Source organism: Cyclopterus lumpus, chromosome 6 (assembly GCF_009769545.1).
Source record: "Cyclopterus lumpus isolate fCycLum1 chromosome 6, fCycLum1.pri, whole genome shotgun sequence".
In the NCBI taxonomy this organism is placed as follows: domain Eukaryota; kingdom Metazoa; phylum Chordata; class Actinopteri; order Perciformes; family Cyclopteridae; genus Cyclopterus; species Cyclopterus lumpus.
In genome coordinates, this window is record NC_046971.1 from 22730623 (window position 1) to 22756114 (window position 25492).

Below are 25492 nucleotides of genomic sequence, written 5' to 3' on the forward strand. Positions count from 1 at the left end.
CCTGTTCCAGCGTCTGCACAGGATTATATACACATGATGAACAAATGTCAAATATGAATATAAATTTGCAAGAATTTTAAAGATCCTTTGTTCCGTTTAGTTTTTTTCTTTGTCATTCTCAGTGCAACTTAATCGCAGCTTTTGTTAGAAACCACCGTCAGTACTGGTGTAACGATACGTCGATATCGATCCAATTATCACCAATCTAATATCGAGTGAATACATCAGTAGGCATCATCTTTTTGAAATTCCAATTTGTCCAAGCGCACCTCCTTCGTAGCGCCCAGTGATAAAGTCGTCAAATCATATTTCAGATTGTTCCTGTGAGTTGACATAAATGTAACTGATTGTGTCAAGTGGATATATGATATATCGTATCGATCCCTGAAATAAATAACTTGTATCGTGGCAGACTTTTTGTATCGTTGACCAAAGAATCAATATAATAATATCGTACTATACAAAATCGTACAATAATTCACTCTCGACACAGACTTCTTCTAAATAAAAATCATTTATTTGTCATTAATATTATTATCATCATTCTATCTAGAGAGAGTCCACCATGCCACGTTCAGAGCTGGACTAGTGCCTGTCGGGGTACAGGATGAGGAGAGTCGGGGGAAGGGGGGCAGACGGAGATGGATGAACAGGTCGGGGGAGGGGGGGTGTACTGTTCATCTCCATGCTTATGCAAACAAACGGGGAACATATAAAAGGAGGGACGACAGAGAGAGGAAGAAGAGAAGGGATTGAATTGTCTTTAAAAGTCAGTTTGTATCGAAGTGTGCTTATATCGATGAGTCGTGTGTGTGTGTGTGTGTGCGTGTACGTATCAGTGAAGAGGGTGTAACTGGTCAAAGAACTCCTCCTCCTCCTCCTCCTCCTCCTCCTCCTCCTCCTCCTCCTCCTCCTCCTCCTCCTCCTCCTCCTCCTCCTCCTCCTCCTCCTCCTCCATCTGGAAAGAAAAAGAGCGGACTTCATTACAGAAATCGGGACATTTAACAGGACTTCTTTTGAGCCAGCACTTCTCGTCTCAGACAAAACAGGTGGGTGAAGATTTGCTCTTGTGCGACACAGACCGGGTCATGTGGACACAGAAATCCTTCCTTTACGAGTCATGCAAAGTTATACGTTGGCATCAGCTGTGTAACGTGGGAACCCAGGTCTGCTAAATAGAGAAATATGTTCACGGGACTCTTCAGATCATATTGCCCCACTAGAGAGCTGCGCTCACTAAATGCGGGGCTACTTGTGGTTCCTAGAGTCCTAAAAAGTAGAATGGGAGCAAGAGCCTTCAGTTATCAAGCTCCTCTTTTATGGAACCAGCTTCCACTTTCAGTCCGGGAGGCAGACACAGTCACCTCATTCAAGAATAGACTTAAGACTTTCCTGTTTGATAGTGCTTATAGTTAGGGCTGAATCAGGTTTGCCCTGGTCGAGCCCCTTGATATGCTGCTATAGGCTTATAGGCTGCTGGGGGATGTTTTAGGATACACTGAGCACCTATCTCCTCTTCTCTCTCTCCTTATGGATGAATTTACATCTCTCCTTTGCACCTTATTAACTCTGCTTCCTCCCCGGAGTTGTTGTGACTTCACGTCTCATAGGGTCCATTGGACCTGGAGGTGTCTGATGCCTGGTGAGCCGGCCTCCCGCGGTGGCCCTGCTGATGCCCCGCCCCCTCCTCTCTACCTCCTTCTGTTTCATGGATTGGAGTTCCATTCATACATTGTCATATTCATGTAATGTGTTTATGTAACTTTGTAAATGCTGTTCATTCTGTACACATGACATCTATTGCATCTGTCCATCCGGGGAGAGGGATCCTCCTCTGTTGCTCTCCTGAAGGTTTCTTCCCTTTTTTCCCTGTCAAAGGTTATTTTTGGGGAGTTTTTCCTGATTTGATGTGAGGTCCTGGGACAGGGATGTCGTATGTGTACAGATTGTAAAGCCCTCTGAGGCAAATTTGTAATTTGTGATATTGGGCTATACAAAATAAACTGAATTGAAAAATTGAATTGAATTGAATAGATCAGGAGGCTTTTTCGGACCTTAGCCGTGCTAATGGACGCGTGGCGTTTCATGGCAGTCCCATCCGCATTGTAATGTCAGCTTACGGTGGGAGTTAGATTTGGAAAGATAATTGTGGGGATTCATGGGGATCCACCACCTAAATGTGTATGTTGTCAAATTATTTTCTCACGTAAATAATGTAGAACTTAAAACATTTAACAAAAAAAAAAAAATCGACATTTTTCTAACTGTTACCTGTGTTTCATCGCGCCATAGTGTTGCCACTGGATACCATGTTGTTGTCAGAGTTTGACAGAGACTGCTCCTTTATTACAGGGTCTGCAGGAGGAGAGAGAGGAACGGACATTTAGATTCTAAAGTATCCAGCAGAGCTGGACAGAAGGATGCCAGGGCCTAATGTTACACCATTCCTGCCCAGTTGAGGACTTGTGAAGCTATGTGTGTGTGTGTCTTGCTTACAGAAGTAAGCGTGCTCCATGGCCTCTGTGGCGGTCAGCCTCTGTTGGTGGTCGTAGCGTAGCAGCTTGTCCAGCAGGTCTAGAGCTTCAGGACTCACCAAGTGCTGGTTCTCCGTCTGCACAAACTGCTCCCAGCGCTTCCTGCTCTGCCTGACACACACACACACACACACACACACACACACACACACACACACACACACACACACATACAGTGTAAACAGCTTATTGTGATCACGCTGCTCCTGTGCTATTTGCATGTATTTACACGAGGTGATTTGATCAGCGTCTACAGGGGAAACGGGACGGGGTCCCTTTAAGAGTCGGGCTGGTTTCCCCTCAGCACATTCCACGAGAGCCGCGGTGGAAAAGGTGGACTGATGTTCGTTACTGCCACTGTGGTGCACTTTAAACCCAGCAGGCAGCAGGACACAGTTCTTTGAGAATCTCAGGAGGACCGCCTTTACAGATTTCATATTGTTAAAACAGACTTTCTTGTTCTGTACTAAAGGATCATTTCAAAATGCCTGGTTCCTGAGTCAGAGGAAGTCGGAGTGCACCTACTGTCCCAGCAGGTCTTTGAAGCGCGGGTCCAGTTCGATGTGGTATTTGCGCAGGTAGCCGAACAGCTCGTCCGTCCCCAGGACTTTGGCAATTCGCACCAGCTAATACAAATAAAAAGGAAACAAATACACACAACAACAGATTAAACCAAAGAGTTTGAAATATAAGGTCACATACTGCAACATACTACACAGGATGATTCCTGTTGATGATCCAGACTATGGGGGTCAGATCAGTCTCAATAATTGCAAATGCACACACAGAGATTTACAAATGCAAACACTGCATTTGTTTGTGGATTCTTCACATGTGTGTGTGGATTTATGAGACTCCCCTGCGGTGGCTAGATTCGCAAATGCAGTGCGATTGACAAATAAATAAACACAGACACGTCGTTCTGCGTGCATTTGTGAGTCTAATTTATTTGTAAATCCTTCTGTGTGCATTTGTAAATCGAACATATTTGTAAATTGTTCTGTGCGCATTTGTAAATCTTTGTGTTTGCATTTGTAAGTCTCTCTGTGTGCATTTGCAATTATTGAGACTGATCTGACCCCATAACAGACGGCGATTCATTTTGTGTTTAAACATTTAACAAGAACACTTTTTCTACACAGATTTGATGGTTATGGTGCGGTAATCTTTATAACATGAGCGCTTGGATTTTCTTTTTGACATTCTGTCTCTCACTGTTCAAATAAAACTACCATTAAAATTGTAAAATCGTCAAGGGATCAAATACTTATTTCCTCCACTGTAAATATATCTTTGAAATAACTATATGATTTTGTATACTCGTGTGTGAATTAAATATACAATTCAATGTTTCTTTGACTAAAATACAGTTGGATCAAATTGCTTTAGTCAACGAAAACGTGACTCAATAACTAACAGGACAACTGGCACATTACTAAGACAAAAAAATGAAAAATAAGAAGAAAAGCTGACAAAACTAACACTAGTCGGAGCTGCAGGTGTGTGCCGGACGCACCTGGTCGTAGTTGTCTTGTCCATGGAAGAAAGGTTCTTTCTGAAAAATCATACTGGCCAGCATACAGCCCAAGCTCCACATGTCTAGGCTGTAATCATACATCTGAAACACAAGATCATCAAACAGCACTGCCGATGATGAAAACACAAGTCGTCAGAATTATCCATGTGTGCTGACCAACGCTTTCTCAAATGTGTGTGACTGGCAATGTTTTCTTTCAAAACACACGTGTTTGTCTAGTGTTTCTCTGAAGGGTGTTTAAAGATGGGCTGGTTCAAGATGTAGGTGTGTGTGTGCGTGTGCGTGTGCGTGTGCGTGTGTTACCTGGTAGTCCACCAGGAGTTCGGGCCCTTTAAAGTATCGTGAGGCCACTCTGACGTTGTACTCCTGGGATGGGTGGTAGAACTCTGCCAAGCCCCAGTCTATAAGGCGCAGCTGTGGAAACACACAATTCATCCTCATTCAACTTCACAGAACATCAACAATTATTTAAAAAAGTAGCTTCACAGGTGAAACCTATCACCACGTTTGGTTATAAACACACAGTTAATGGTGTGAAATAAGCAGTCTTTGGGGTTAATCCACATCTGTTTTAGCCTGATGCCCCCTGCTGGTCAAGGCTGGAAGTGCACCATGCTTTCTTGGCCAAAGTAACTATATTTGGTGCTGTAAAAAATAAATAAAAATACAGCAGCAATACAGCCCACTAGTTATAGTAACAGCCAGTCATTATGGCTACTAATATGGATGGAAATTATTCTGACTGTACTCAAACACATTCCAGCGTTACCACATAAGAGCCAATGCCGAGGCATTACCAAGCAACAATAACCTCCTCTTCAATTCAGGGAAGGAAAGAAGAGTGTGTGTGTGTGTGTGTGTGTGTGTGTGCGTGCGTGTGAGAGAGTGAGAGAGTGAGTGAGCATATTCAGAGTGTGTGGGGGTGTGTGAAGACAAAAATAAAATAAAATAAAATAGGACTATATGGGGCACCACCTACCTTTCTCAACTGGTGGTCGATCATCACATTGTGGGGTTTGACGTCACGGTGCATGATTCCCATACTGTGACAGTAGTCCAGAGCCTGGCCGACACACACACACACACACACACACACACACACACACACACACACACACTCGTATTATCAGAGCAGACAAATATGTAAAAGCATGTGTGCCTTGCCAAAAATAGAGACTTAGTGGGAAAATGTCTGATTCATGAGACGCAACTCTGTAAAAAAAAAAGTTCTCACCTTCAGTAGTTCATACATATAGAAACGGATATCATAATCCGTCAACTTCTGGTACAACTCCTGGGGGGAATACACATTTACATGAGGATTTAGGTTGAAATTAGAAGTGAAAATATATATAAAGGATGCCGGTCCCCTAATGATTAAGACTCTCCAACATGGGACGCTATGAACACCTCCCCCCCAGGAAGCATGCAGAAGAGAGGCAAACCTTGTACCTTGAAGTCTGTGTTATTGATGCATTCAAAGACGAGTGCTGGGGTTCTGGACTGTGCAGTCAGAGGGAAGAGAGACAGTCAAATAAAACCACAAGAATGACGAATGCTGTTTGATTCTCCCCAAAGAATGTGAATAGAATAATACTTTTCTAACCCCGTGTGGTTAACAGGCAACCCTGATCCAAAACAAAAGGACCCCTGCACTGGACGACGCCCTCACCAAAGTCAGTGCGCTTCCATGGCCTAAAAATATTCTTCCTTCCTTAAGACCAGAGATAAAGGGGCCATTTGTGAAACTGGAAGTTACATGGCAGAAAAGACAATGTGATCATTTTAATTAGGGATGCACAGAAACAATACATTAGTATATGGAGCCAAATCCAGGACAATAGTTTTGTTTGTTTAAAAAAAAGATTTGAACCAGAAAATTCAAGTTACATTTAACCCAACAACACTTTTCATACACTGATTTTTATTTCAAATACATTGTTGAATTTTTTTAAGTTCAAGACCAAAACTTTAATTTTCAGGTTCAAACAAACAAAACTATTGACCTGGATTTGGCTCCATATGAGTACTGGAGCCGTACTTTTGCCCATATTAAGTGGAATCGGGTAACGACCAATGGGCAACCTCCGGGTCTGAAAAGTGAAGCCAATGCAAAGTGCCATCACCGTGCTTTCTTCCTAATGGCCAACAGGGGGCGACTCCTCTGAGAAAATGACTCAATCTTTAGTTTCAAGTCTTCTTCAATACAACATGATGTTCATTTAGTTAATTATGCTCCATTTAGCGTCAAATAGACAGAGTATGCTTTGGGGCGTGTCTAGCCTGTGTTTCAAAGGTCGCTACCACAGTTTTGATTTGCGTTTGGTTAAAATAAAATATATATTTTTAAAGGAGTCTGCAGTTGTTGTTTTTGCGGTTAGTTACAAAAAATGTGCACCCCCAATTAATTTCACAGTTAACGTCCTCTTCTTACACGTCTCTGGTATCGACCGGATGTGAAAACTGTTTGTTAAATTTAATGATACAAATATCAGATACAAAGACACAATGTCACTATTTTGTCCCTCCTTTGGCGCAACCAAGCAAAAATGATAAAATATTTGAACAAAGAAATAATATAATATTGACAAATGTTTTATTAGGAAGGAAATGCATTGAGCGTGTTTGTTGAACCTCAAAAACAGACAGCCGTTAGCGAGCCTACCACTGGGTCTTTGATCGCGTCCACCAGTCGGATGATGTTGGTTCCCCCTCGAAGGTTCTCCAGGATCTTGATCTCTCGCTTGATCTTCTTCTTCTTGACCGGCTAAAAAATAAAAAAAATTAGTTAAATTACATCGAGATGTACATTCAGGGAGGTTTGACTATGTGCTATTTATATATATATATATATATATATATATATATATATATATATATATATATATATATATATATCCTGACGTCATGGTCGAGGAACCTGCAGTTTACTGACTTCTGATGGACCACAGAGGGATTATGTCGTCATGTATGTGCTCAATCCAAAAACCTAAATATGCTCAGTTTACCAAAAGACTACTACTACATTTCTTTGTCTAAATTAACGTTTGCCCCCATTTATAGGCGAAGGCACACACAGGCACACGCGCACACACACACACACACCTTCAGGATCTTGACCACCATCTTCTCGTTGTTGGTGATGTTGATGGCCTCGAACACCTCGCTGTACTTCCCTCTGCCCAGTTTGCGGACCAGCTGGTAGTCCTCCTGGTTGCTATGGGGACGGACAGAGACAACAGCGCAACAAGGGCTTGTGTGAGAGAGAAGAGAGGACCAAGTCAAGTCAGTCAGTCAGTCAGACGGGAGCTGTTGCTGAGGCGGGTAGGGAGGGCTAGACGTACAATAAGAGACACCCATCTGGTCCCTCTCCCACACATGCACTCAGTGGGGCCCAGGAGCTGCTGTGGTCAGACATCACATGCATGCAATGGGACATAAATGTCCTCACTTCCAGTTGGGCACGTGGGCCTGGTAGTCCCAGTACTCCCGGCTCTTCAGAGTGTTGGCGTCTGTATACACACGGGACTTGCTACCAGCCACCGGACCCGGCATGGCTCGGGGGCTGTGTCTGCTGGGGATCGGACTGAGGAGGAGGAAGGGGGGGGGAAGAGAGAACCGGAGATGTCCGCCGGGGATAGCCGCAATCACTGCCCGCCGTGCAGCGCCCCGTGGTCGGATTGTCAGAAGCAGTAGCAGCAGCGAGCAGCCCGGTATCGGTGGAGGCGTGGGGGGTTACACACAGAGGCTGGCAGCCATCGGGATGATGAGGTAGAGAGGAAACGGACCCCCAAAAGGCCACCGTGGAGGAGGGTGAAGGGGTGTCTCGGATTTCAATATCACGGGTTAGAACTCTTAGGCAACTGTCGTTTCGGGCCCTAAATCCGAAACGTTAGTTGGGGGTCGGGGGGTCTTCCTGCGCTGTCCGATGGACTCTCGGGGAGGAGGGGTTGCCCTCCGTGGTCCAGTGTGAGCTATCAATCAGCTGTTGATGAGACTGATCGGTAGCGGGGGTCGACCGGAGGGAGAGGGGGATGATGATGATGATGATGATGATGATGATGGGGGGCGCAGCAGAGAGAGCGATGCTGTTAGCTGACGTTAGTCAGCGATGCTACTTCCGCGCGGAGGTGTCGCACCGACGGGGAGCGCTCGGCGCCGCGCACCACCATCAGCGGAGCCCGCGTCATGTGCGAACGGCTGAGCCGGGAAGCGGCGACTCGTTGGGGTAAAAGGGGGGAAGGGGGTAGGGGGGGGTAGGGGGGGTATCAGGCGCCTAACGGACAGGGGCCCGGGATCCTGGGGGCTTCTTCTGCAGCCACAGAACTCCCCGGTGGTCCAAAGCGGCGCCGGGAAGGGAACCGGATCGCGACTGAAGAGGAGCGAAGGAGCCGCCCGGATGTGAAGCCGCTGGCTGTCGGTGGAGGAATGCGATGTTGGGCCCGCCGGGAGACAGCGCCCCCTAGCGAGGAGGATGTGAGAGTGGCGGGGAGGCTTGATTTCTGTTCCGTTTTATCCATATTCGACTTTAATATTTCTCCAAAACCTTGTAAAAATGATGCGTCATTTTTATTATATAAAAACACATTGTATATTAGATTAGATACATATTACATGGTATGCATTACTTGATAATACATTGGATTTAGTAGATTCTGTTTCAGATGTCCTCTTTTTAAAGAACTATTATTATTATATTATTAATAACCACATAATTTCTGCTTAAATAACCTCATAACTCGTGTTGCTTTATAAATGAAAAAAGTTTTATTTGTTAGTGCTGTGTGTAATTGAATGCTACATACAGACATACATACATAAAGATAATCTTAGCATGAATGTACACGTACTGTACGTCGCCACAAAGTTTTTTTTTTTTTTTTTTTTCCAACATCATTCACATAAACTACAATACAATTTGAAAATTAAAAAGTTTAAACAAATTAAAAAGCTATAGGAGGGAACAGTGCTGTGTAGAGGGGAGGAGCACCAGTTCCCAGGGACAGAACACAGGAACTAACACAGCAAGCATGCAGAGAGCAAGAGACACCAGGGTCTGCCGGGTTTATTCATTGATACCGAGAAAGGTCAGCGAGGATGGCACCTAAACTGCCCCCCCCCCAAAAAAAAATCCCTAGTTAAAATGCAGATGGGGTGGATTTATTGTATTTGTGCTTATACAGGAGATGTTCGTTCCTCTCCTTTCCCTGACTGCGTGTGTTGGAAGTGGGATTTGAGCTTTTGAACCGAGAATTGATCCTCACTGTCCGTCAATGTTTCTCTGTAAAACACACGGGACAATCGCATTACGGACTGCTTTTTTGTTGTCATTTTGTTTTTTCATATCATACACGTCTGATGCTGTGTCAGCACCCAGTCAAAGTCAAAAGTCCTTGAGCACTTAGTTCTTGGCAAATATGAACCCCACCATCATTGATGCCATATGCATCTGGCTCCTATTATTTAGCTTTTAAGCTACCGGCCAACATAATTATTTGTGTGGGGACATCGCTTCTTCTGTGAGTTGGCTTTAGAAACCATGGGACATTGTGAAAGCTGAGCAAAACTCAGGCAGTTAACATATCCCCCCCCCCTAATCCTACCCCAAGGCCCTGCTCTCTCCAACCAGGAATACAGATTTTCATATCACTTTATAGATTAATAATAATAATAATAAAAAAAATACACAAACAAATGTGAAAACATAAAAATAAAAAAAACACAGACAGAGTTGTTCTCAGTCTTATAATGCCAGATTCAGAAGATTAAAAAAAAAAAAAAATTGTGCTGGCTGATGAGACAACCACCCGACTTTGTGTGATGACAACAGACAGAGTCAGAAAGCAGGAGAGGAGGAAAGAGGCAGAGAGGCTTTAAGGCTCAAACTAAAAGTGCAAGCCTGAATAAGAAGAAATACTTCAGTCACCCCTCCCCACTTGTATTCAGAGCTGCACCCGAAAGGAACCCCTGATTACAGGTATTGACCATAAACCAACTTGTTCTCCGAGCTTCTCGAGCGCAACTACAATCTCATGGCATTCGAAGGAGAAGACGGTGTCATTCACTCCGGTAGAAAACCCCAATGTGACGGAGGCAGCGTCACGCTCAACGCAACAAAGAACGGTATTCAGATGTCTTCCAAGACGTGGGAAATATTGAACACAGGCTCTCCCTGCAAAAACAGCTGAATTAAACAATGAAAAAAAAGGGCTCTGCATGAACATTTCTAATACAATTCTCTACAGTCTGAATTTCCCTGTTTGACAGAATACCGTTTACATTCACACACACACACACACACACACACACACACACAGGGTGCTCTTTGAGAATCCCTGCAACACACCGATACAATCACTACACGGACTACAAAAAAAAAAAGGACTTTTCTTTCCTCCAAAACATTTCACGTGGTAGAAAGTAGCAAGAATACAAAAACAGTTCTCACATATTGTTTTTAAGAAAGACACGCGCACACGCACACACACACACACACACAGTATGTACAGGCTGAGAGATGGAGTGTAATGTTCCAAATTGGACATACTCAGTTCAAAGATGTCTGACAGCACTGACGTCTGCAGGGATATGACCATTATATTAGTGTGAAATATATATATTTAATATTTGTCTATACTGAAGGGTGACGTTAGCATCAATCATCTGGGTTTATATTGACGTTAACGTCAGCTGGCTGGTTTGTCGACACACTTTTGGGATTGCGCGCTGCTTTATACTGGTGTTTTGGTAAGAACGGGGACAGCCATAAAAAGCATGGCCCACACATGCACTCAGACATATTATCATTGGAATTACTTCATTATTAGGACAATAAATCCCGCCCCCACCCCACACCTTTCCCTACCGTATAAATATGTTCAAAAAGGCGCAGAATTGAAAATTCTGATTGGATCTTTTGCCTCCACGTGGCTCTCAACATGGCGACAACTTGCAGCCAACAATGTTAACCTTTCTAAAAAGCGATGTCTCCGCAGGGCTTCGGTTTTGAGACCAAAAGAGTCTTCGCCCTGTAACTGTATAACTGTAGGGAGATGGAAAAACCAAAAAGTGTTTCGAAATCATCCTTCGCCTGACTGAAGACAAATTAACGCGAGTACACGTGTGTCTGAGGGGTTTAGTCAAAACGTCCCCCAGTCTTCTGATACTGAGGCAGAAAGCAAAAGAAAGCAAAGATGAGAGGAAGAATGAGCGAGGGAGAAACTGAAGTGATGGGAGGAGACGTCATCAGAGATGAAGAGGGAGGATGGAGAGGAAAGAAAAACAAAGGGAACGATGACCCTCTAGTACAACCCAGCAGCAAAGACAGTCCCTGGCCAAGTCAGTTTAGATGGATACTCGACGCTATTGATTCATTCAGGGAACATAAAAGGGAGGAAATAAGGAGGGATTTGCTGGATCAACCTGCATCGTCTGATGAAGCATGACCGAAGGAGCTGAAGCAGTTGTGGCCTCTTCCCTGCCATCAACTGTCTGATTGGGGGCCGGAAGAAAAGGGGAGGGGACAGGTACGAAAAGCAAAAGAGGGTGGAACCAAAAGGAACATGCGACTTGAGGATCTTATGGAATGACATGACCATGGTACTAAAAAGGGCTCTGGGCGGGTTAGTAAAGCAACACAAACTGGGCGTATACCCAGTGGGAATGAATACAATGATAATAGCTCGGACTGTCCTGCAAAATGTGGAGATAGTTTGGCTGAATAAATAGCCAGCCGAGAAGACAGGGGTTTGGGTGAGGGACTTGTCTGTTCAACAGTCTTGGAGGATTTATAAGCCCTGGGGCACTGGGTAACCCCCTGCCTCAGCTGTGTGCTGCACCGTGTGGTCCTGCAAAGAGCCCAAGTCACTGAAGCGCTCGCCGCACCAAACACACTTGAACTGGCCCTCCCTGGAGTGCGTGCTTTGGTGTTTGATCAGGTGCTCGCGCTGTTTGAAGCCCTTGTTGCAGTGGTCGCACTTGTACGGCTTCTCCCCCGTGTGCACGCGCCGGTGACGGTTCAGGTCCGACGAGTATTTAAAGCGCTTCTCGCATTCGGGGCACTTAAGCGGCTTTTCCCGCGATGGGTCGCAGCGGTGCTGGACGAACTCCGACGAGGACAGGAAGCGGCGGTCACACAGCGAGCACTTGAGGGGCTTATCTTGGCAGTGGGAGTTCTGGTGACGCTGCAGCGTGGAGCTCTTCTTGTAGCCCTTGCCGCAGACGTCGCACTTGTACGGCTTGTCCGGCGAGGAGTTGGATGACTCGCCGCACTTGTGCCGGAGCAGCTCGCCTGACTGGCTGAACTCCTTTTGGCAAGAGGCGCACTTGAACAGGTTGTCCATGCCGTGGACGTGCTGGTGGTAGAGGAGGTGAGACGGCTGCATAAAGCCCTTGTCGCACAAATTGCACTTGAACGGCCGGTCGGAGGGGTCTTTGTGCGTGCGTCGGTGGCGCACCAGTGCATACTGCTGCTTGAAGCTCATCTGACACTCGTCGCAGTGGAAGGGCCGCTCCTCCGAGTGGGTGCGCTCGTGCTGCCGGAGGTCTGATGGCCGCTTGAAGCCCTTACCGCATGTGGCGCAGCGGAACGGCCGGGAACCTTGCGGGTGGCAGGGGTGGTGGAGGAGCTCAGACGACTCCTTGAAGTGCAGTTCGCACAGGTTGCACTTGAAGAGGTGCTCGCCAGAGTGCACATACATGTGGCGCACGAGGTGGGAGCGGTGCTTGAAGCTCTTCTCGCAAACGGCGCACTTGAATGGGCGCTCGCTGCTGTGCGTCCGCTGGTGATGCTGCAGGTGGGACGACTGGCTGAAGGCTTTGTCGCACGTGTCGCACTTGAAGGGTTTCTCGCCAGTGTGCACCCTCTCGTGCCGCGTAAGTTCGGACAGGTGCTTGAAGCCCTTCTGGCAGACGGAGCATTTGTATGGCCGGTCCCGCGCCGACGGGAAGGGCAGGATGGAGGAGCTACTGCTCGCCGACGCCCCGTCACTGCTGGGCTGCTGGGCGTTATTCGAGTTGGGCGTGACGTTGCCGGAGGAGCCGGGTCGGAAGGTTTTCTCGCATATTGAACACTTCATTGGGTTGGTGCTGTTGTGGGCTGTGTGGTGCTGGGCTAACGAGGTGAGCAGGGAGAAGCCCATCTTGCACACCCCACACACAAACGGCTTCTGCTCCACCTGCACACACTGGTGTTCGAGCAAGTCCGTTGCTTGGTGGAAAATCTTCATGCACTGGGTGCACTGGAACGACCGGTCCTGGTTCACCATACACTGGTGCTCGTGCGGGTTGGCCAAATGGGAGATGTCGTGCCCACAGGCCCCACATTTGTGTCCCCCTTCTGTCCCAACCTGGAGGGAGGTCGGCTGGGCCTGGGCGGGGTGCTGCTGGACGTGCTGCCCGCCCCCGAGCTGCGGAGTCCCGCTGTGTTGCTGGCCATGCTGGCTCTGCTGTAAAGACGTTGCGTCAGGCTGCAGCACGATGCCATACACGGCACAGCCCAGCGCACTCTCGGCCCCCGGGGGGAGGGTGTGGACGACCGCAGGTGGAGCGACCGCATGCTGCTGCCAGGCCTCGGACATGCGGGCTCGGGTGTAGGGGTTCAGTTTGGCAGCTGGTGTGGCCCAACTGCGGTGAGAAAGGTAGATCGGAGGATATTTAAGTAAATGGGCTGAAGACTTCAGAGTGTGTTGTTGGAAAAAAAACTAATGAAAAAAAAAAACTCACTCCATTATAGCAAGTGGTGCTGAACAACTGGAGAGGGTGCTTGGTAAAGGGGGCTGTGACAGCAGGATTCAAAGAAGGACAGATGAGAACGGCTGCGTGGAGCTCAGACTTAGAACATCCCCGCCTTTCGCCCCGCTATCTGTAGGAGAAAAATAGAAAGAATCAGAGCAAGTTAATATAGGCAAATGGGCAGAAAGGGGATTTCTCCGCAACAACAGTGTAGCACTATGTTGCACCTCCAACATCCGCTGATCGAACAGACACACCTACCTGGCTGGGAAAAAAGGATATTTGTGTAGCAAGATGCTTTTCAAAACAGCAGTTTCTTTTGCAATTTTGCTCCACCTGCACCAACACTGTGACTTGTCTGTTTGAACTCAGAGGAATACAGACGCATTCAAACTTGCGGATTAAAAATACCGTGAGAGGTGTTGCAATATTAGCAGGTGCCAGACTATGCAGGCAGCTTTCCCTTGCACCCAAAAACACCACCGCGCACTCTCCCCCCATCCGCTCATGAGCCACTCAGCGTGTTTACAATCAGTCCTATTGATCACCCCAAACGCAAAACACCCCCGACAGTGATGTGTAACGTTACCGCATGTCTGCATCGCCAAAGGCGGCCCAATATGACGAAAACGTCAACAACTTTGGGAGACGTGCACCGTGAGCGATCGCTCATTAACAGAGTTCGGACACAAAACACCGAGTCGGATATGTAAATCTGTATTGTATTGGTTATGTAGGTCCAATTTTAGCCTATGCTGAAATCAAAAAACGCTCAACGATTCGCGGGGTTTTTTTGTTTAAAAGAAAGAGGAAAAAAAAAAGAAAAAAGGAAGACAGCATCTGCGCATCGTAACGTTTTTCATCTGCGGGCAAAGATCACTGTAATCAGGGTTGGTTAGCTAGTTAGCCTAGCCACATGCTAACGCTAGTGGGCTAGCCTCATAACCGCCTCGGAGCTACAGCGACACCTTTGTTAGTGAGCGGCGTGTAAACAGTTACGAGAAAAAAAACCGTATTCACATACCCGGGGCGGTCAGTCCAAGCAGGCTAGTGTTTCCCCGATAGATTCCAGTCCGCCGTAGGTTAGCTAGCCGTTACTCCCCCGGTTAACATTGGGTCCCTTCTTCACATCCGCAAACGGTGCTCGGGCGCCTCTTGTTCGAGCGCTGTGGCTCCAGGGGCCGGGGAAAAAAATGATTTGGGGGGTTTGCGGGTCATTAAAATGGGCGAGAGTTCTCCCGCGGTTTCCCCAATCGCCCCCACGAACCTTATCGCTTCACGCGGACATGTATTTGGACCCTAGGGTTTCCTCCCGGCGGTCGAGAATACATGCATTTTGATATAAATTGCTAGCTAGCTATCAGCTAGCTTCTGAGCCCCTGCCCGCGCACGGGAACATGAATACACCAATAGTTAATTGGCATGCTCACAACATACATACGTACGCACACATACCCGGGAACCGTGTATGACGGCTTTAATGTAACAAACCGTTTTTCCACCAGTTCTGTGTCAGTGACTGTTTATGAAGTCAACACTAATATTTAAACACAATGAGACATCCCTTCAGTTTCATCTGAACCCGTCACTTTTCCAAATGTCATGGGGTTAAATGCATTTGTGACTCATTTGAGGGATTACTTCGGGCCTCTTCATCGACGCGCCGTCCGCGCACTGTGGCAAATCACTTGAAGGGGGAACAACTTCCAGGGCGGGTCTGCGTTTCACTGGGACGCATATTATCGTTACACCAGTCTGTTTACATCGGAAGCGAAGGACTGCGTGGAAAATACGCCGGCTGTTTAGTTCGAACATGTGTTTTTGAGCCAACATGTCTATTCTTCTTTTAGTTAAATATCGACGTTGATTCATCGCAGCCATGTCGACCAATCACAGGTAGCGTTGCGGTGTTAATGCCCGCACACGTCGCAGGATGTTGGTCGGCTACAGCAGCAGCTCGGAGGAGGAAAGCGAGGCGGCGACTGACCGAAACAAAAGTGTTTCTCGAAAGTGTCAAGAGGAAGATGGTGGCGACAACTTCAGCTCAGCGAGGAAGAAACCCCGAATTGAGGAACAACAGGTTGCTAAAAAAAGGTGCGCGGTGGCGGCTTCCTCGCCTGAGTGTAACATGAATTATCAGCTGCTGTTAAATCCTAAAATATACCTGTAGCCCCTGATGATAATTAATCTATTGGAACTGTTCTAAGGGTAATGTGTGTTTCCATTAGGCTGCCTGTTCCTGGGTGCCTGTTGGCCATGTTTCCAGAGGATGAGAGCTCACAGACCGAAGAAAGCTCTCTTCATGGTGGACGACTCCGCTCCTTCAAACACGAGCAAGGCAACTGGGCCACCTATGTCTATTTGCCATGTACAACCAAAAAAACACTGTCCTGCTGATGAGTTGACGACCGATTGCCTGATTTAACCCTGATTTGGATTATTGATGTGCATATTTCTCCTCTGCACATCAGACCACCCTGAGGATGAGTTTGGGGAGCTGTTGGAGGAGCTGCTCTCATTAGCCGGGGCCATCGGTGCGGTTTGGACCCCGCAGGAGGAGTTCCACCTCAGCCTGTCTCAGACGGTGGTGCTCAGACATCACTGGATCCAGCCCTTCAACCAGAGCCTCAGGGCAGGCCTGGTGCACTGCAAGAGGTTCGCTCCAATAAACCTGTACACTGGAGGGAAAAAACTGATATTTGATCTACATTTGATTTGATTAGCTACCCCCTCTATTGAGTTTGGGACAAGTTATGAACACATTATATAAAAGGGTTTTGCTGTAGAAAAAACACAACAAAATGAGGCAAGGTGGGATGACAAAGGGGTGATTGACAATATAGTGCAGTCATTTGTATATAATAAATACATATATACCACAAATATAATTCTGTAATAATAATAATATCTCAAAGCGAGGCGAGTAGAACTGCGTCTGCAGCAGCATCCTAGAGGATTGTTTGCACTGGAGTAGATAGAATAGTTGAACATATTTCAAAGTTGCATCAGGTTACGATTGATTTACATTTTTATTCTACCCGTGTTTCTTGTTCCCAGGTTTGTGTGCTTGGCCGGGAGACTGAAGGTCTATTGTAACGCTGAGAGGACGAGGTACGGTCATGGTCTCTTTCTCTGTGTGTGTGTGTGTGTGTGTGTGTGTGTGTGTGTGTGTGTGTGTGTGTGTGTGTGTGTGTGTGTGTGTGTGTGTGTGTGTGTGTGTGTGTGTGTGTGTGTGTGTGTGTGTGTGTGTGTGTGTGTGTGTGTGTGTGTGTGTGTGTGTGTGTGTGTGTATATATGTATGTATATACATATATGGTTTAATGGTCTGTCGTCCCCTCCAGGACATTTCTGGGGATGGAAGTGTGTACTGGGCATGCTCAACTGTTGGACCTGGTCCAAGCAGTGGACAGAACAATGACGGAGTTTCGCCTGGAGACTTTCTATCAGGTCACCAATCGGCACATGTTCACACTCTCCTTTGAGGTCTATCGCTAGACCTGTTTGTGTTTAGTCTGTCTCTGCTGTTGAATTGTTGATACCTGGCTAAATACCGTAACTCTGCAGGGTCAAAATGAGTCGACGTCGCAACTATTTCAATTTTCATTTCAGTGAAAAGGACAGGTGTGTTTTCACATTAAAATACCCAGCTCGGAGTTCCCTGTGATTTATTGTAGAACTAATTATCAAGTCAATGAATGGTTGTACATCAGTGTTTTTGTCTTAAATCTGTGAACATATCGTCCAAAAGAATCCTGAAGTAGCGCTCACAATAAGCTTCCCTCTGCTGTGTTTTCTAGGATCCATCTTTCCACGTGAGTCTGGCCTGGTGTGTCGGGGACCTGACCGGCCAGATGGGGGAGTGCATTCAGGGGATGCAGGTACTGGGACATCTCAGCCGTTGCTCCTCGGTCCACCCATGCATTAGCAGTTTATCGCAGCTGTATCAGTCTCTTGTAGGCCGGCAACAAACGGCAGTGGAGAAAATAAACATCTGCACTCATTTACAGGGCTTTTGCCTGAATGACTTGCACAGAATTTACCAGCGGATTTCTGTTCATATCTGATTTGATCCATTTCTTTCTTTTTTTTTTTCTTTACTGCCTAGAGTCTGATTGATGACCATGAAGAAGGACCATTTCTGCTGAGGTTGGACTGCGTGGAGCTGCGCTGCAGGACGGGAAACAAGACCTTCCACTTCCCTGTGAAAGACTAAAATGTGACACGTGAAACCCTGATCACTCGTCCTTTACCACCGTGGGAAAGTTTGTGGTTTACAGCACACACGCTGGAAACAAAGAAAATCAGTGTAAAAAAATATTGTATTTTATTACTGTATATAAAGTTGCAAATGGTTTTCTACTTGTGATCGGGGCAATACTAATGCTGTGTGATCAGTGTTCATAAAGGTTGTTATTTTTATGTGATGGTAAATGCAAAAGCCTCCAACAGGAAGTTGTGGACGTTAAAATCGGTATTAAAACGTCGCAGAGGGGCTCAATTCTTTTACCTCGCTGGTATTAATACAGAAGAGGGAAATGGTCACGTCAGTAAAGATGACTTGCGTTTAATCTCAAGACTGATGTCCTCGATGTCTTTAAGTGTGAAAAGCTAACGAGATGGATTTACTGCAACAAACTAAAAGACGGTAATGACCAAAATGTAACATTTTGCTATATAGAAGGCCGCACATGTACAATCACTCCTGGCAGAGATTCTGACGACATGTTTACAAAGACAAGGAGTCGAGTTCAAACCTTAAAACTCTGAAGTAAGATTTATACCATAAAACAAAACGTCCCCTCATTTGTGTCTGAAAATGCAGTGCTTCAGGGCACACGTTTCCTGGCTTTTTAATAATAATTTAACATGAGAACTTGGATTACTTACAAATGAAGCTAGAGCTTAAGTTGACCATACTCTTGCAAGCCCATCTGATTTCTCATACATCTGCCAATCACTTTTCACACATGCTCACTCATTCGCTTGCTGTCATTGTATTGGGATGTCAATCACCACACCAGCTCTTTAAATCAGCTGGGCTCCTATCCAATAAGAACAAGGAAACAATTACATGGTCGGCCAATCATCTTGCTACTGTCTTTGCAGATCCATCACCACCAGGTCTGGACTTTACGGGGGGGGGGGGCTCTCTCGTTGCTGATCGGGGCAGTCAGCCCTCAATTACAAATCTCCCTGTAGAGTCCAAGTGCCAAAGACTGAGACGTTATCATCACATAATCTAATAAACATTATCCTTTCTTTATCTGACTGTCTCTCCTGATGGAAATGCTAAAACCGACCACTTCTACAAAAAAAAAATAATTCAGGAGCAGAATTGAAAGTTTATTAGTTTGGATTCCAAAACAAAGTACAAAAGTAGTAGTGACTGAACCAACCAATCACTGATGAAGACCACGAGAAGCAGCTGAAAGCCCTGGGAAATATAGAAATAGGTCCTTGAGGTTTTTTTTGACAAATCGTTTGGTTTAAAATGTTTGCGTTTGACGAAACAAAGCCTAACTTCTTCCTGGAGCTCTCAACTGCACCTGTGGTCTTCATCGATGAACAGCGTAAACTCACCTTGTTTGACCTTTGCTTGGTTTCAACATGACTAAAAGCAACTTTCATATCTCAGGTGTGGTTCTGAAACACTCACAACCCTTGTAAAAATGCACAACACAATTAAAACAAAGCCCTCAGACCATCAGGGACTTCACTGCATACAAATACTACAATACAAATAGAAATAAAAAATAATTAAGCAAGTCTTCTGTAAAATGTGACCTGTTGCACTGAGAAAGACACAACGGTATGCGCTGTACTGTTTAGTCCAAAAACATCATTTCACAACATCAAAAAAAAAAAAAAAAGATCTGACTTTGATTAATAACTCAGGAAAGTGGCACACAGTATATCCCTGTTTTTTGGACTTGTGCATACACACACACGTCCTTTATCATGGGATTAAGTAGGTAAATTCACAGGTTGTTCAAAAGCTGAGACCGATATAAAACTTTGTGTGCAGGCTTGCCTGACAGTAAACAGCTATAAAAATGTCTTTAAAAATTAATTTCATTCTACAAAAATGTCAATATTTTTTCCTAAGCAATGTGGGACGAACAGGGCAACGTTTTGGCAGTCGGTGTTAAGAGAGGCAGGTGTGTGTGTGTGTGTGTGTGTGTGTGTGTGTGTGTGTGTGTGTGTGTGTGTGTGTGTGTGCAAAGCCGCCTGCCTTTGTCCTTGAGCAGTGGCGTCACGGGGAGAACAGCACGGACTTGATGTAAGCCACGGTCGTGTAGTTCAACAGCATGTTCACGTGTTCGTTGCCGGGGAGCTCCATCAGCGTCACAGGCTGTTTCTGCTTCCCCACCCACCGCCTGCACTGGATGGCGCTCCGCAGGTTCACCGTCCCGTCACCATCGCCGTGCACCAATAAAGGCTCCTCGTCGGGGAACTTGTCCGAGTAGTGGAAGGCCTCCTCCGTGGCGACGCCGCTGCCGTACATGCAGTGGACGGCCACGCCGGGCGGCGTGAGGTCGGCCACCAGCGGCATCGTGTCCTGCCGCATCAGCCAGCCTTCCTTGAAATTGATGTCGGAGTAGAGGCGCTCGTAGTCCAGCACGGTGTAGTTGGTGGTGGGCGTCCGCACCAAGACCTGGTGATGGATGGGGAAAGAAAAAAAAAGTTGTTCAGTTTGATTTGTTGTCTATTTTCATTCCAACTCCATTTAGTTTTTGTTTCCCCCCCCCCATCCTGGAGTTTCTAATGTTTCATTTTAATAAAACACTTTTGAAAAAATGCTGCGATTTATATTGATAATCGACACCGCTGCCTGTTGGCTGGTAGTGCATTATGTGGGTTCAACAGGTTCACCTTCCATTTTTTAATAATTAGTTTTGTGTACATGACTCATGTAGGGGCAATATTCATTCTCCTTTCAGCTCCATGTTGGTCTCCACCAACTCTCGAGGGAAATAGGTGGCTCTTAAGTTGCCAATTGCTCCACTATGTTCCCGGCTAGTTGCTAACTTCGTCGGTGTGCTGTGTGGGAGGTTTATCAGTTAAAAAAAAAAAAAAAAAAAAAAAATGATGCCGGCGGAAGCCAATTACAAGGTTGATGACAGTTAAGTGCTCAGTGATAAACCCCCCCCCCCAAAGAACAAGCTAAGACACTAAAATGCTTCATAGAGCTCAGGGGAGCTCCAGAGTGATGATGCTGTCAAAAACCTAAAACTGTCCGTTAAAGTTTTGTCTTCACTTTCCAAAAATGTGTTGACACACACACCTGATCTTTGGGCCAGAATTGGGCATAGGGGAGCAGCCAGGAGGTGGTGCTAGCTGAACGCTGCTGGAAGCGAATCTTCAGCGAGCTGATCACTGGGATGTGGTTATTGTCACCTGCAGGTAGAGAAAAGAAGAAACCGTGACAGAGAACTAAAAAACCCAGCTGAAGGTAAAAAATAAAAAAAAACGGATTTCTGATTCCGTTCTGGACTTTTCCGGGGAAGGCAGGGAGAGAACGGTTCTGTTCTCGCCAGCTACAAAAGCTAAAGGGCGTTGGACTTGCGACCCAGGCCCACTGACACCAGCTCCATCTCTTACCAGAGATGATCACGCGGAGGGTCTTGGCCACGCCTGCCCACGGCGGCCCCAGGGAGATGAAGGATTTGATGTAGCGGTCTTTCCAGGCCTGTGGCTGCTGGTTGAGGAAGTACAAGGTGTACAAGTTGCCCATGCTGTGAGCGATGAGCACCACGGGCTCGCCAGCATTCTCTGCCATCTCTTCAATCAGCTTCTGCAGCGCCAGGAAGTACTCCTTATTCTCATCTGGCAGAGGATGACAGAGCAACAGAGAAAATGAGCAAACGAAACTCCCCCTCCGGCCGTGCTGGGGAATTATATAAATTTCCATTATTTGATTGGAACGTGTCCAAGACTCGACGTTTAATCCCTTCCTGGTTTTCAGTTGGAAGGCTCCAACAGTTGAAATATGTGGCCTGACAGAGTATTTCAAACACTTCCCCGGGTTATGTAAGCCCATTTCACTCCCCAGAACACGTCAATCAAAATAAAAGCCCACAAATGCCATGACTAGCAAGAATGCCGTTTAATCCGGAAGCCATCTAGTTCCATTATATTGGGAGAGAAGTCAGACATCTGTACGGCCGATATCCCCCAACGCTCGGCAACTCACACCAAAACAACCTAGACTGGTAAACTACAGGTCAACCGTTAGGGAATATTAAAAAAAAAAGGCTTAATATACCGATGGGCCGAATATTTGGAGGAGAGAACGCCAAATTGGTTAGTCAGTTAAAGGGAACAGCTGGCGGATTTATGTTACTCCCTACCAGCCTCGTAACGTGGACAAAGATTTGAGTGCGTCGCGTTATGCATGTGAATTTTTGTGTGCAGAAATAAGCAGAGTCAGAAGATTAATCACCTTTTAGCTTCCTCCCCAGCCGTTTAAAACTAGCCTTATTATATAGTGACTCAAAAAACAGAAATGCAGCCATTTCTGCGTGTGTCATGTTGTAAATGTTCCAGTACTTTGTACTCTTACTTCTGTCCTGGTGGGAGGAGCAGCTACACAACTGTAGTGTGTGTGTGTGTGTGTGTGTGTGTGTGTGTATGTGTGTGTGCGCGCTTACTTGGGGCTTTCCTCCAATCATAGGGAGCTGCTCTGATGTCATTGTCTCTAGTGTAGCCCCACTCGACCAGCGCCTGCACTATAGTGAAGAAATACATCCCTAGGAGAAAACAAGAGAACAGATAAGCAGCGTCCGATTCCCATTAGTCTATCTTTGTGAAGACCTTGAGAATGTGAGGACAGCTCTCTCTCTAAAGAGCGGTTTGTTTTGGGGGCCTTTTAACTCACCCACACTGCGTTTGCTGGGGTCCAGATACTCCACCGAATAAGTCTTCCCGAACCCCGGGACACGGATGTCCACACCCGGCGGGGACGAGCTGCTGTGTGTGGTCTTGTTGTAGATCAGCCTGCAGAGAGAGCGAGACACACGCACACAAATTGTCACAGGAGAATTTGATCAGTGTCAGTTCTGCATCCGAGGTGAACCACAAACACACATCTTACTACGTGGCAACAGGACCACTTCCCATTTGAAATCACCATTGTCCCCTTGTTAGTGACAACTTCCCCAAGTCTAAAACTTAAAATGCAGATGCAAGACCAGATGTATTGTTTTCCAAGCAGAAGTGAACATGTGCAGGAAAATACTAAAATATATATTTGTGTTGTCCCCCAAAGCTACTAATCAATGGTTGATGGATATGTGTTTTACCTGGATATTGGCTATCCATTTAAAAATAGTAAATAATAATACTAGTAATTATAATAAAAGAATATATTTATTTCTGGCTGCTCATGTGACCGAGCCAGTCAGACATCGATTGCTGATGGCGACATTAAAAAGGAAGGCCTTATGACCCTATAGTCTCCTTCCATACTTTGCTGATACACGGAGGATCCGAAGGTCAGCATTTCCAATGTACGTTGATAACTGTTCACAGTCAACTCGGTCATTGATCCCAATCTACCCAAAGCCCGTATCCCACAGACAGCACCTCCAGGAATTTGGTCTTTTGGAATTTGCACCGCAGCTTGTTTGTCATTTTTTTTGTAAAAAAAAAACAGAGACCCCGGACAAGAAAAAAAGAAGGTCACCTTTGCCTCTAAATAATAAAAAAATATAATCTCATCAGGCAAATTCACATGGCAATAATATTTTTTTTCTTTTTTAAATAAAGCATCAGAAACATTACTATACCTGATGTTGTCCACCCAGCAGTCTATGGCGACGGGGACCAGCAGCTCCATGTTGAGCCACAGAGTGAAGAAAGAGTCAGTCTTCTTATAGCAGATGTAATGGACCACGCTGGGTTTGTCCAGCTTCGCCTCCAACTGGTTGCCCAGATCCCCCGGAACTGCAACACGGGCCACATTAGCAAAGAGACGCATGTCGGCAACGTGTCCAAAACGACATGCTGTTAATGCAGATACGAGTATGGAACAATGGCAGTAACACATTTAGCACACCGTTGCACTCTCATCCAATGTTTTTTGGTTTATTAAAAATCCTTTTATGGACATTATTTTTGTACTGTTATGCATGTACGGTCTTCGTTTACACTCTGCTGCAAGGGGAATTCACCTGTGAGGCCAATTCTTAATGATGGATGCAGGTGTAGCAAATGCATACGCCTCAAGCACCATACGGCAGAATGTTCTCACACTGGTACTTTTTTTATTTTTGCAGCAACCCTCGCAACCGAAGACATCTTGTTGCTTCAGACTTTATTCTCAGAGGGCGAGTTCTTCTCCTTCAGCTGTTAGTACATAGTTGAATTAGGCCCTTTCTGTTGCATCACTGTCAGCATGTCGCACAATTACAGAAGCAACACACAGGCTTTTCTTTATAACTAATTATCTACTGGTTGTGGTAGTTTGTAGGACTACATGCAAGTGTCACTGAAAGAATACAAAAAAAAGAATCTCAGTTTGCTCCTAATGCCAATGATATCTGGCTACAGACAGATATCATTGAGAAAAGTAACACTTATTTCTAAAGCCAGATCATGTGTGCATGTGTGTGTGTGTGTGTCCATCAATCCACTGTCAATTTATCAGCGAGGCTTAACAGCAGCCCTACGATGTTAAGTAAGAGTTATTTAGAGAAAAGTCACCTATTCCTTCACTTTTTCCCCCCCACACACGCACACTGGCTGTTCAAGAGCACAAACAAACAGCCATAGAGGTTACTGCGGGTCAAGCAGCTATACACTGACTCCTATTACAGAGGCCGTGGTTGTAACTCGGAAACACAGAAAAGAGGTAGATATCAATATGGAATGCAAATTGAAATTCATATACACAAATGTGTATGGAGGATTAAACGGTCAAGATTGAGACTGTCAGTATCCTGGGGCCTTGGTTGGCTGTAATGGAGTCATTCTGTTACTAATAGTCATATGATCCGGTAGAGCAGGACCGTCGGGCCAAACATTTGGAAAAGAGTTAAAAATATAAAACGATGAGGGCACAACTTTGATGAACATTTCATATCAGAGATGCCACAAACACGACACCGCGTTGAGCGTCTCTTTAAACCCGCGGTGCCGAACCGCGACGCGTTAAATCGGTTCAACGCTGAGGAGCTCGGCCCATCCTGAACGACCACCGGAGCTCGTGGCTGTTGACTTGTTGACGTGGGCAATAAGTTACGCAATTATTATTATTATTATTATCTTTTAAGAACAAACACTTACTGATAACCACGGGGGGTTTCCGGGGCTGGCAGGACCTGTCGCCGGGACATGTGTCCAGCGGTATGCCGCTGCTCCGGGGCGACAACAATAACAACAACAAGCCGAGCCGGAGCAGCGAAAAGAGGGCGGCTATGCGTTGCCAAGCCGCCATGGCTCCAGATGTCTCATAGCACAGCCGCCATGGTATGTTCCTCGGTGGTGTGCGCGCGCGGTATGAGCGGAGTCCTCGCGCGTGGTTGCTCTTTAAAGCCCTCTGATTGGACTCGCCCCGATTTAACCAATGATCAGGGCGATCGATGAAGCAACGAGGCGACGGTCACGAGGTACACATTACCGAGCGATGCCGACACCGGCAACGCAACTTCCGCAATCAAGTCAAAAGTCATCGACCGCCGATGTAGTC

At 46.1% G+C, this 25492-nt stretch overlaps 4 protein-coding genes across 7 annotated transcripts; 1 reads left to right on the forward strand and 3 right to left on the reverse strand.

Moving 5' to 3' along the window:
• Positions 1–499: 499 nt before the first annotated feature.
• csnk2a2b (casein kinase 2, alpha prime polypeptide b) lies at positions 500–8484 on the reverse strand. 2 transcript variants are annotated; one of them, XM_034535806.1, is made up of 12 exons: positions 7523–8484; positions 7177–7288; positions 6737–6838; positions 5524–5574; positions 5306–5365; positions 5051–5134; positions 4375–4485; positions 4051–4152; positions 3060–3160; positions 2497–2645; positions 2272–2355; positions 500–958 (listed from the first exon to the last, which is right to left on the reverse strand). In XM_034535806.1, the coding sequence occupies exons 1-11, from the start codon at positions 7624–7626 to the stop codon at positions 2279–2281; spliced, it is 1053 nt and encodes a 350-aa protein (XP_034391697.1). In that variant the 5' UTR covers positions 7627–8484; the 3' UTR covers positions 500–958; positions 2272–2278. The 2 variants fall into 2 exon arrangements, with proteins under 2 accessions (XP_034391697.1, XP_034391698.1); XM_034535807.1 differs by having other exon boundaries at positions 922–958; positions 7416–7616.
• A 460-nt stretch (positions 8485–8944) lies between these two features.
• Positions 8945–15487, reverse strand: znf319b (zinc finger protein 319b). Of its 2 annotated transcripts, none has more exons than XM_034534443.1 (3): positions 14828–15487; positions 13795–13933; positions 8945–13695 (listed from the first exon to the last, which is right to left on the reverse strand). In XM_034534443.1, exons 2-3 carry the CDS (start codon positions 13797–13799, stop codon positions 11859–11861), a joined length of 1842 nt encoding a protein of 613 aa, XP_034390334.1. In that variant the 5' UTR covers positions 13800–13933; positions 14828–15487; the 3' UTR covers positions 8945–11858. The 2 variants fall into 2 exon arrangements, with proteins under 2 accessions (XP_034390334.1, XP_034390335.1); XM_034534444.1 differs by lacking the exon at positions 14828–15487 and adding an exon at positions 14065–14809.
• Positions 15488–15574: 87 nt separating this feature from the next.
• Positions 15575–19066, forward strand: usb1 (U6 snRNA biogenesis 1). Its single transcript, XM_034534448.1, has 7 exons — positions 15575–15897; positions 16032–16171; positions 16275–16458; positions 16861–16914; positions 17145–17250; positions 17601–17681; positions 17909–19066. Exons 1-7 carry the CDS (start codon positions 15737–15739, stop codon positions 18014–18016), a joined length of 834 nt encoding a protein of 277 aa, XP_034390339.1. The 5' UTR covers positions 15575–15736; the 3' UTR covers positions 18017–19066.
• Positions 19067–19125: 59 nt separating this feature from the next.
• Positions 19126–25445, reverse strand: pla2g15 (phospholipase A2, group XV). Of its 2 annotated transcripts, XM_034534447.1 has the most exons (8): positions 25090–25445; positions 23592–23748; positions 22682–22800; positions 22455–22553; positions 21406–21630; positions 21089–21201; positions 20023–20458; positions 19126–19980 (listed from the first exon to the last, which is right to left on the reverse strand). In XM_034534447.1, the coding sequence occupies exons 1-7, from the start codon at positions 25238–25240 to the stop codon at positions 20057–20059; spliced, it is 1266 nt and encodes a 421-aa protein (XP_034390338.1). In that variant the 5' UTR covers positions 25241–25445; the 3' UTR covers positions 19126–19980; positions 20023–20056. The 2 variants fall into 2 exon arrangements, with proteins under 2 accessions (XP_034390338.1, XP_034390336.1); XM_034534445.1 differs by having other exon boundaries at positions 19126–20458.
• Between the last annotated feature and the right edge of the window lie 47 nt (positions 25446–25492).